The sequence below is a fragment of the Lagenorhynchus albirostris genome, chromosome 2, assembly GCF_949774975.1.
Source record: "Lagenorhynchus albirostris chromosome 2, mLagAlb1.1, whole genome shotgun sequence".
NCBI lineage: Eukaryota > Metazoa > Chordata > Mammalia > Artiodactyla > Delphinidae > Lagenorhynchus > Lagenorhynchus albirostris.
This window is the reverse complement of record NC_083096.1, coordinates 9533325-9544966: the sequence shown is the minus strand read 5'-3', so window position 1 is coordinate 9544966 and position 11642 is coordinate 9533325. Positions and strand designations below refer to the sequence as shown.

Sequence of the window (11642 nt, the reverse complement as noted above, 5' to 3'; positions counted from 1 at the left end):
ACTGTAATTTGAGTTTGTGTATGCAGGCTTATAAAAAAGATTTAAAAAGAAAATAAGTCCCATAAATTTGTTTAGGAAATTTCAGCAGTGTTCATGACCACTTAACTTCCATTTAAGTTTCCCAGGACTTATAGTAAGTCATGTACGATCTCAGTCATCCTCTCAAAAAAAAAAAAAAAAAACCTATCCTTCACATCTTCATTTATGCTCTGTTTTACAGATTTCAGACTCTTAAGGAGAAAAGAACTAAATTCACCATTTGGTTGTTCAACTCATTAATTCTTCATATCACCCAAGTAATGTGTGCCTGAATCCTTTTCACATCTCCAAATCTTATCTGATCATCAAAACCCAGTTCTATCCCTCTTGCAAGAAGTGTTCTAATGTGTCCTTAACAAAAATTTCTTTTTGAAATTTTTATTACATTGATATCTGTAACATACATATTAGCTTTTAATGGTAACCTATTTATCATCATCTGAATCTCCCATTTGTGTCTATTCTGTCTCCTTGTAAACCATGCAAGTAATTTTAAGACAAATGTCATGCCTTCTATTTTTGTACCCTTTTTTGCGTACTGGGCACAGAGTAAGAGACCAAAAATATGTGTTGATATATCGGACAATGATTCTGCTTTCATTTACATAAAGTTTAAGACACCTTGAAACTAAATAACAAGCTCAGAATCTTTACATTTCAGCACTAATTTGTGATCTATTTTCAATGACCCTCATTATTCTCAGGAATTCCAAGGTTAAACTCAGAGATTATTATTTTATTTATTTATTTATTTTTGGCTGTGTTGGGTCTTCATTGCTGCATGCGGGCTTTCTCTAGTTGGGGCTACTCAACTGGGGCAAGCTGGGGCTACTCTTCATTGAGGTGCATGGGCTACTCATTGAGGTGGCTTCTCTTGCTGCGGAGCACAGGCTCTAGGTGCGTGGGCTTCCTAGTTGTGGCACGCGGGCTCAGTAGTTTTGCTGCATGGGCTTAGTTGCTCCGCAGCATGTGGGATCTTCCCCGACCAGGGTTCGAACCCGTGTCCCCTGCATTGGCAGGCGGATTCTTAACCACTGCGCCACCAGGGAAGTCTCTTAGATTATTTTTTTAAAATATTGCAAAATTGCTTGTGGGCATATCTATCAACATTAAGAAAGGAGAGGTGTCATTCAGCCGGCCAGTCGGCGCGACGGGCTTCCCGTCCTAGAACCATGGCCCAGTTTGCCCGTAACCTCGCGGAGAAGGCCCCGGCGCTGGTCAGCGCTGCTGTGACTCACTCGAAGCCTCGATTGGCCACATTTTGGCACTATGCCAAGGTTGAGCTGGTTCCTCCAACCCCTGCTGAGATCCCTACAGCTATTCAGATCTTGAAAAAAATTATCAATATGCTCAAACTGGTAGCTTCAAACAGCTTACAGTTAAGGAAGCTTTACTGAATGGTTTGGTGGCCACTGAGGTGTGGATGTGGTTTTATGTTGGCGAGATCATAGACAAGCGTGGCATCATTGGCTACAATGTTTGAAGACCAATCTTTGCTTTGTTATTTGGGTGTTCTTGGACCATGTGTGAGCAGACTGCTATTTGAATAAAATAAGACAATGCGTCAAAATCAAAAAAAAAAAAAAAAAACTGTGCTCAACTAGAGCAGCTTGAGAAGAAAGTTTGTTCAGGGGCCTGTTGAAATGTGCGCACTCCACCTATGTTACCTTCTTCTCAGCGGATCACATTAGGTTCAGTAGGGTGCTTTGCATAGTGGCAAATTTGTTACGAGGGAACTATATTTCTCATAACTTACAAAAGTAAATGGTACAATATTTTAGAGATGGAAGGAAGGCAGATGCCATGACTACTTGAAGGTTATCATGGTTAGATTCATGACACGACATGACAAACAGCCGCAGGGCTGCTCCCCACGTCCCAGCTGGTCCTCTCTCCCTCTGCTCTGTATACAGTGCTGGCTGTGGACTGCCAGCCCTGCAGAATAAGAGCAGCACGGCCCCATCACTAAATGCCGGGTAGTGTAACAGCAGTCACCATAGCTTCCCGTAGACTGTCCCAAATCGGCAACACCAACACTGGGCTTCTCAGATTGACTAAGTCAATGGCAACTCTGATCATCTAGTTCTCATGTTCAGAACTTCACTATCTGAATTCTTCCCACAACTATGGAAGTTTTAATGTCTCTACTATATCCCTGCAACAGATTATATTTTCTAAAGATGACCACAATGATCACTCCCATTCTACATGATCTCACAAGGTGACTCTTGATTCAGACATGCCTCACATCAAGTACTGGGATTTATTCTTCACCCTCATGTCTTGAATCTGGGAAGACACCTGAGACAACTTCAAGCAACAGAGTGTGGGGGTGATGGTGCTATATTATTTCAGAGGCAGATAGATCATCGTACTGAGAGGTACTTTCTTTTTTTTTTTTAATTGGAATATAGTTGCTTTACAATTTATACTAGTTTCTGCTGTACAGCAAAGTGAATCAGCCATACATATACATATATCCCCTCTTTTCTGGATTTCCTTCCCATCTAGGTTACCACAGAGCACTGAGTAGAGTTCCCTGTGCTATACAGTAAGTTCTCACTAGTTATCTATTTTATACATAGTAGTGTATATATGTCAATCACAATCTCCCAATTCATCCTACCTCCTCTTTCCCCGCCTTGGTGTCCATACATTTGTCTGAGCAGTACTTTCACCTTACTTTCTCAGGAAGCTCACTCTTGGAACACACCCATGAGCCCAGGAGCCTCACAGAGGCCCATCTAACTCATCAGCTGTTAAAGAACTTATGATGTCTCTTCAACATGCTATCATCTTTTTCAAAGTCTAAAATATTTCTTTATGCAACTAGAGATTATAATAGTCAGTGAAATAAGTCAGGAAGAGAAAGACAAATACCATATGATATCACTTATATGTGGAATCTAAAATATGACACAAATGAACCTATCTATGAAACAGAAACAGAATCACAGCCACAGAGAACAGACTGGTGGTTGCCAAGGGGGACGGGGTTGGAGGAGGGATGGAGTGGGAAGTTGGGCTTAGCAGATGTAAACTTTTATATGTAGAATGGATAAACAACAAAGTCCTACTGTATAGCACAGAGAACTATATTCAATATCCTATGATAAACCATAATGGAAAACAATATAAAAAATATATAAAATATATATATATGTGTGTGTGTATAACTGAATCATTTTGCTGGACAGCAGTAATTAATACAACATTGTAAAAGAACTATGTTTCAATAAAAATATTTCTTTATAATCACGTGAATTTTATCATCACAAAGCATTTATCAAGTACATCTAACTTAAAATTACCTTATAAATATTTTACTGTCAGCACAATTCCTACACCACTAGAACAAAGAATTCTGCTTTGCATTCCTCAAAGAGCATTCATTCATTTCATATATGCAGCAGCTTCAACCCACAGATGATCATTCTGAGTAGCTGTGAAAAAAATAAGAAGTGCAAAGTTCTCAGGTTTATGTGATAAATCCTTGACATATCTTTTGATCTCAGGATTCATAACACAATCTAGTGGGTTATTTAATGGGAAAAATATGTATAGAAATAAAAATAAACTTTAAAATAATAATCTTAATATTATAATTGCAATATGTAGAAACTCTTCATTTGAAAGAGTAAATCATCCTTATAAATATTTGCTAGACTAGAAGGCATTAAATAGATGCTTGTGTATTTTTTTAAGCAGTGCTTTTCAATCTCATATTCTTTGAATCTTTTTTTTTCACAGTTACTATGCAATGATTCATTAATTCCTATAACCACCATAGAACCTGTTTTGGCGTTTTGTGTTTCAGAATTCTTAATGCATTAGTAAAGAATTTTCTGCCCTGAGATGTATTTGATCTTGGGTTGATCTAACAAAAGTCAAATTTCACAATGAGGCAGATACTTTATAGTCAAATGTATTAGTAGTAGTCGGGTTTCTTCAGAGAAACTGAACCAATAGCATATTGGGGGAGAGAGAGAGAGGGAGAGAAAATATTAATTTTAAGAAACTGGCTCATGTGATTGTGGGGCTGGCATGTCCAAAACCCACAGGGAAGGCCAGCAGCCTGGAAATTCCTGCAGCAGTCTGTGTTGTAGTCTCAAGTCCAAGACAACATGGAGGCAGAATTCCTTCCCCTTCAGGGGACCTCAGTCTTTTCTCTTAAAGCTTTCCATAGATGGTATGAAGCCCTCCCACTTTATGGAAGGTAATCTGCTTTACTCAAAGTCTATGATTTAGATGTCAATCACATTTAACAAATGTCTTCACAGCAACACCTAGACTGGTGTTTGACCAAACAACTGTGCACCATAGCCTAGCCGAGTTGACATAAAATTAACCTTCACACCAGGTAAAGCTGAGTCTCTAAATTTTTATTTTATCTTATTTTAGAATGAATTTAGCTATGTAAAAATAAGAGAAGCACATTACACAAGTATAGAAAAGTCAAAATTAATACAGAAAAATATAAGAAAATGTGCATTACTTGAATGGGTTCAATTAAATTTGCAATTGTTATACAAACTACGAATTTTTAAACTTATGTTTACCATATAAAATTGAAGTAAAGCTAAGGGATTGTTTTATAGCAAAATATTTTTTATCTAACATTATTCAAAAATATTACTTCTTTAAACTTCCTTTGTGGAAAAAAAATATGAACTGCATGAAAAATTTGAAATCATATTTTTTTATCTGCATTTCAATTTTAGCCAGAATTGAGTAACTCCTTGCTATTAAAGAAACTCCCATAGGGCTGCCTCACATATTAGTTCCTTTTCCTGGAGAACTGTTGCCTAGGTATCTACTTGCCTGAGTCTTTTTCAATCTCCAGTTTTTTTTAATTTTATTTACTTTTTATTGAAGTATAGTTGATTTATAATGTAGTGCCAATCTCTGCTGTACAGCGAAGTGACTCAGTTATACACATATAGACATTCTTTTTTTAAATCTTCTTTTCCATTATGGTTTATCACAGGATATTGAATATACTTCCCTGTGCTATACAGTAGGACCTTGTTGTTTATCCATTCTATATGTAATAGTTTACATCTGCTAATCCCAAACTCCCCATCCTTCCCTCCCCCTTGGCAACCACAAGTCCATTTTCTATGTCTGTGAGTCTGTTTCTATTTTGTAGATAGGTTCATTTGTGTCATATTTTAGATTCCACATATAAGTGATATCATATGGTATTTGTGTTTCTCTTTCTGACTTCCGTTAGTATGAGAATCTCTAGTTGCATCCATGTTGCTGCAAATGGCATTATTTCATTCTTCTTTATGGCTGAGTAGTATTCCATTATATATATGTATCATATCTTCTTTACCCATTCATCTATCGATGGACATTTAGGTTGTTTCCATGTTTTGGCTACTGTAAATAGTGCTGCTGTGAACATAAGGGTGCATGTATCTTTCTTCAATCTCCAGTTTTAATTACAATTCTCACAGAGGTTTTATGAGATCAATAATTATAATGTATCCCCTAATACTATTTATAATTTAAAAAAAATACTGCTTTATATATTCTTGACATACTCTTTCAATACATTTAAATCTATCTGAAATAATCATATTTACTTTTTAAATTTTCTATTGTTGCCTCAAACCCCTGGAAAGTAATGAGACACCTAATAATACAAATTTAACAAATAAGTAAATGAATGATCAAATGAATGAATAAACAATGCTATGTTATATGGAAATAATGTTCCATGGACTGCACGTTGATGGATGTTGTCTTCAAAAGGTGTATTAATTAGGCTTACCCTACCTTATAATATATAATTGTTTGAACACGATAAAAGTTTATTTTTTGTTCACATTAATTATTAAAGAAATAAGCCTGATCAGTTCTCATCCAAGTGTTGATTCAGGTATTAGAATCCCTCTACCTTATGGTTCTGCTAGTCTCAACACATGACTTCCAAAATTATCAAGCTTGTCTGTATCAAGCCAGTGGAAGAGGAAGGAAGAAGTAGCAGAAGCTGGACCTTTACCTTTACGTTGATCCAGAGCCAACAAACTTCACTTTAAGAACAATTCATAGGTTAAGATTTAGACACAAGGGAGGGGGATGCAGCCCTTTCCTGCCACAACTTTGTACTGTGGAATACCCATGATTATCTTAAGTTCTGAAAATCTCTCTGCTATTACATTTTTTTGAGTCATGACTTTTTTTTTCTAGTTATATCTTTTTAAATTTTCTCTGTCAGGTTTACAAATGAAGTTGGTATGTAGCATCCTAACCTTACTGTGTCATGGTGTTTGGGGAGCACCCTCAGAGGCATTTATAGACAACATCTGACAAGACCTCAAAAGCATGATTTATTGTGTTAACCTCATTACTTTCTTTATGCTATTTTTATTCATTTTATTTCTCATGTGTTCTGGTTTCTTCAAATGATGGAATAAAGTTCCAGGCAGAACACATAAAGGAGACATAAAAATATATTAAAACATATATAAAATATGCAATGACATTTTTAAGGAGAAACAGATTTGAAAGGTAAATTTATTTTAAAAATTCATCTTTAAATATAGATGACTAAGAAAAGAGTTAGTTCTTGAGCATTTTCAATTTCTCTTTCTGTTTGATTCTGTGTGATTCTCACTGGTGAGTCTTGGTCTTCAGGCACCAAGACACTCTGGTGTGGGGAGTTTCCTGCTGGCCCAGTGGTTAGGATTCTGGGCTTTCACTGCTGTGGCCCAGGTTCGATTACCGGTCGGGGAACTGAGATTCTGCAAGCTGTGTGGTGTGGCCAGAAAAAAAGACACTCTGGTGTGACATAACCATATCCTTATTCTAGCCCCTTATTTCTTATTTCTAGTTAGGAAATTGTCCAATGCTCATTTTTAATTGTATGATTGCATTTGCAGGATTAAAGAAGCAACCTAAATGTCCACCGACAGATGAATGGATAAAGAAGATGTGGTACATATATACAATGGAATTATTACTCAGCCACTAAAAAGAATGAAATAATGCCATTTGCAGCTACATGGATGGACCTGGAGATGATCATACTAAGTGAAGTCAGTCAGACAGAGAAAGACAAATATCATGTGATATCACTTATCCGTGGAATCTAAAAAAAAAATGATACAAATGATCCTATTTACAAAACAGAAATAGACTCAGAGACTTAGAGAAGGAATTTATGGTTACCGGGGGGAAGGATAGGGAGCAGGGATAGATTGGGAGTTTGGGATTGACATGTACATACTAGTATATTTTAAATGGATAACCAACAAGGACCTACTGTATAACACAGGGAACTCTGCTCAATAATCTGTAATAACCTAAATGGGAAAAGAATTTGAAAAAGAATAGATACTTGTATATGTATAACTCAGTCACTTTACTGTACACCTGAAAATAACACTACATTGTTAATCAACTATACTCCAATATAAAATAACAACTTAGGGCTTCCCTGGTGGCACAGTGGTTGACAGTCCGCCTGCCAATTCAGGGGACAGGGGTTTGTGCCCCAGTCCGGGAAGATCCCACTTGCCACGGAGTGGCTGGGCCCGTGAGCCATGGCCGCTGAGCCTGTGCTCTGCAACGGGAGAGACCACAACAGTGTGAGGCCCGCGTACCGCAAAAAAATAAAAAAGTAAAATAAAAATTTTTTAAAACATGTTCTACTGCCTTCAAACACCATCTAAAAATGTTTTTAGTTGCTTATAAGTTTTCAATATGGCATGTTGGGTCAATAAACAAGTAACTTAACTTTTGCTTTTCTCAATTTTCTCACCTCTGAAGGGGAATAAAATTAGCATTCTACCTCACAGGGTTCGTAGTCTATGTAGAGCAATTAGCAGAGTGGTTAGTACTTTGTACAGTATACCATTTTACCATTTAAAATGACACACAATGTTTGATGGGCCTTTTTAATTGTGAAAATATTAGAGTCCACTTTTGTGGGTGCTGTTCTAATCCATTTACTAAGTAAATGGATTACTTTGATTTCATAACCACCTATAGAAGAGGAAACTGTAGCAACTTACTTTCATATTATTTTTTCCTGCACCCTAACTTAACAATACTAGCAAGTGATTAGGAATGTTACTTAGTTTCACTTAAAGTAGAAAAAGGACCAAAATGACATTATTCCACAATTGTATGGAAGCTGCTAGGCCTTTGTGTTTGTATGATTATAAAGAGGTTAAAGGGCAATTATTTTCTCCTTCAAGTCTATATTCTACCTTTCTCTAGAAAGCTCTGTTTTCTTGAAATTTAGATTGAAATAATTCTTTACAAGTCTACCCAGAGCTGGCCAAAATGCGAAGTTTGAAGGCACAGTACTAAGACTGCTCTCATTTCTGACAGGTTTGGGGGTTTCCCCAAAACATGCTCATGTTCAATAATTCACTAGAAGGATTTACAGAACTCACTCAAAGGCATTATATGCACGACTATGGTTTATGACAGGGAAAGGATACAAATAGGAATCAGCCACAGGGAGAGATGCATAGTGCAGAATCTGAGAGCATTCCAAATCTGAAGCTTCTGTTGTCCTCAGGCAGCATTACCCTCCCAGACTCGTGGCAATATGCCACGAGTACTGCAAACCAACAATGTTCACCTGAGTCTTGATATCCAGAGTTTTTATTGGAGATTGATCATGTAGACATGATTGATTAATGGACTGATTGCCCACATAACTGAACTCAGTCTCTGGGTCCACTGATACTGCATGACCCAAAGCTCCTATCCAAAATCACGTGTTGGTCTTTCTGGCGTGGCCAGCCCCTACTCTGTGTTTACTGGATGTGGTCAGTCCTCACCCAAACAAAGGCACGTGGCTCATATATGACATAGGTCACCTCTTAGAAGCCAAAGGGCGAAGTGTAGACCTCTCTTTGGACAAGGCCAAATTCTCTACTATAGAGTGTCATCAGTAAGAGACGGCTGATTGCCTGTGTATATGTCAACTTCTTTCCCTAAAAGAACTCTGTGCTTTACATTTAAAATGCCCAAGAGAGAAGACTGATTGCTTGGTTTGTCACTGTCATGTAGGTTTTGTGGAAATTTCACCTAAACCACTTCACCAAAAACTTCTAATTTACAATAAACAACAACTCTATGATTTTATTAAAATAATTATGGCATATAGATAGACTATGTATTCATTTATTTGTCTAAAGTTAATAAAAGAAAATATTGATATATAAAGCAGGCAAAAGAGGAAACAGTCATTTAGAGTTTGACCATCAATTTTACTCCAATATCTATACCTTAACTTTTTGGTTCAAATCATGGTTTGTCCATATTTAATGATTTTCAGTGAATGGGAAAATACAGCTTTCATCAGTAATCCACTTTCATGTCTAACTTCTCTTTGAACCAGAAAAAGTTTTCTTATTCTTGATCCAAATTACTCTTGCTGAAATTCAAATGAATTTTCTGTATTCTGTTTTTAGCAGTCAGATCAAGCAATATATTGGAGAATGAAGGTAACACAAAGCATTACTACTCACCATTTCTCAAATATGTCAAAGACACTTTAAATTCTAATTATTTCCCCCCAGATTTTAGTCATTCCTCTCACCATGGGGTCATAGCAAATCTAATAAGAGATACAGAATGCAGGAAACTCTCAAAACTATTTTAAAAAATATGCTCCTCAGAAAAACTACATAAAAATAAGTTACTTGGACTGTATTTTTTAAGTTGCTCATTGCATATAACAGAAAAAATGTCTCCACACCTCACAACAGGGCATGAAACCAACCACAGGGTTATATCTTTTGCATCCTCAGTTTCTAGATTTTAGAAATGTTATGATTATGTTGCTAAGCAATGTGCAAATCAATGGCTCCTTGGGATTGTGTATCCTTTGGAAGAAGCTATATTTGACAGTTTGTTTATAATGCATTTTCCTAGATGCAAAATATCTGTAGCACGGCTAGAACACCTGCCCTTAGGGTCATCTAACTAAACTCACTGGAAACTTATCTTAGGGATGTTTATTTTCTAACTACATCATGTGATATATAATGTCAGCATGTTTGTACATATATATGTAATCATACTGTTTTTATTTATACATTTATACTAGAGGTAAAATTTCTGAATTGTCTAGATGTCAAATTCCAAGTGATGTACAGGAAGAATGGCCGATACTTGCTACCTAACATAGGAATTCTACTTAACCATTGCTGTAATAGCCATAGAACCTCTCCAGCAACTCTTTGCTAAAGCCTTTCTTCTGCACAGTCAGGGCAACTTATCAATCATGGCAGCCTAATCTAGGTGGATAAACCTCTCAACATGTCCTAAAATTTCAGAGGTGCTCAAGAATCAAAATAACTCTTGTTAAATCCCAGAACTGAACCTTGTAGAAATTCATAATTGATGATCACTAGTATATTTTATTTGCTTATTCTTTTATGCATTCATAACTTCAAAAAAAATCAGTGAATGCTAAGCACATGTTAGACAGAGTAATCTAAAGACAGATCCCACGTAACATGCTTCTTCAAGACACTTATATTAGACTTGTGTGGATCTATAAGCTAATAAGGGCAAAAGGCACCATGATTGCTTTGATAAAAATAAGACTGAGGTATTAGAATATGAAGGGAATCCTAAAATTTAAGAGGTGGCAAATGAGAGAAGGGCACAGAAGGATAAAAAGCTACTGAACATAGACAGAGAGGTATAAAGTGCTTTGCGTAAACACAAAACTTACAGTGTGGCTGGAGGATAATTTAAGAAAGAAAAAAGCAAGTAGAGGAAAGGCCTCGAATGCCATGCCAAATGGCAGTGAGAGAAAGTCACAGACTTTGAGCTGGTTATTGAAAATATCAGTATTGAATCCAGAACAATTACATTAGTAATAACGTAAGTGATGAACTGGAGACAGAGGTGGTCAGGAAAGGCAAACTGGAGAGCAATTTGGAGATATTTGGAGATATGAAGTAACACGAATAAATAATTTTTAAAAACTGGACTAAGTAGCCCTCTGTTTGGAAGGGAGAGAATAAAGAAGATGTATATTAAGAATGTGTAAATAAGAGAATTTGATACTCAGAAATTATGACCAAGATATAATATTTCTGAATAGTTCTGAATGTTACTTCCTGGACCCCTGTTTTGGATGATAAATTACAAGCCAAAGTTAGGTATGTCACTTCTGGACTGGAGCATTTATTTAATTATCAACATAAAAACCTCTAGTCTGTCTTTTCTTCTGGCTCATGAATAGCAATGCCTAAGTTACAGGCTGCTCCAAAAGCCAGTATTCCTGAGAAGCTAATGATTGGAGCACCTTGAAGACCTGCCATGGATCTGTAGCATGGGTAAGAAATAAACTTTTGTAGTTCTAAGTGACCGATGTTTTCAAGTTGTTTATTACCCCAGCATAATATAGCCTGCTCTGACTGATTCAAAAGCCATTGGTGCAAAGAAAGACAAATAGACCAATAGACCAATATGGAGACCTCACAGACAGATATATATACAGACACCCTGTCAATAGGGTACTCCACAAATCAACAAAAAAAGGAAGGATTGTTTGGTGTGGGAAAATAGACTGACTATATGGACGCATATAAAACTGGATCCCTACCTAAGACCATACA

At 36.6% G+C, this 11642-nt stretch overlaps 1 protein-coding gene across 1 annotated transcript; it reads left to right on the top strand.

Moving 5' to 3' along the window:
* Positions 1 to 1167: 1167 nt before the first annotated feature.
* On the top strand, positions 1168 to 1591 carry LOC132515669 (ATP synthase subunit g, mitochondrial-like). Its single transcript, XM_060142030.1, is given in 2 exon segments — positions 1168 to 1383; positions 1386 to 1591. Coding segments are annotated over 2 exon segments (309 nt in total). The 5' UTR covers positions 1168 to 1211; the 3' UTR covers positions 1523 to 1591.
* The last annotated feature ends 10051 nt before the right edge of the window (positions 1592 to 11642 follow it).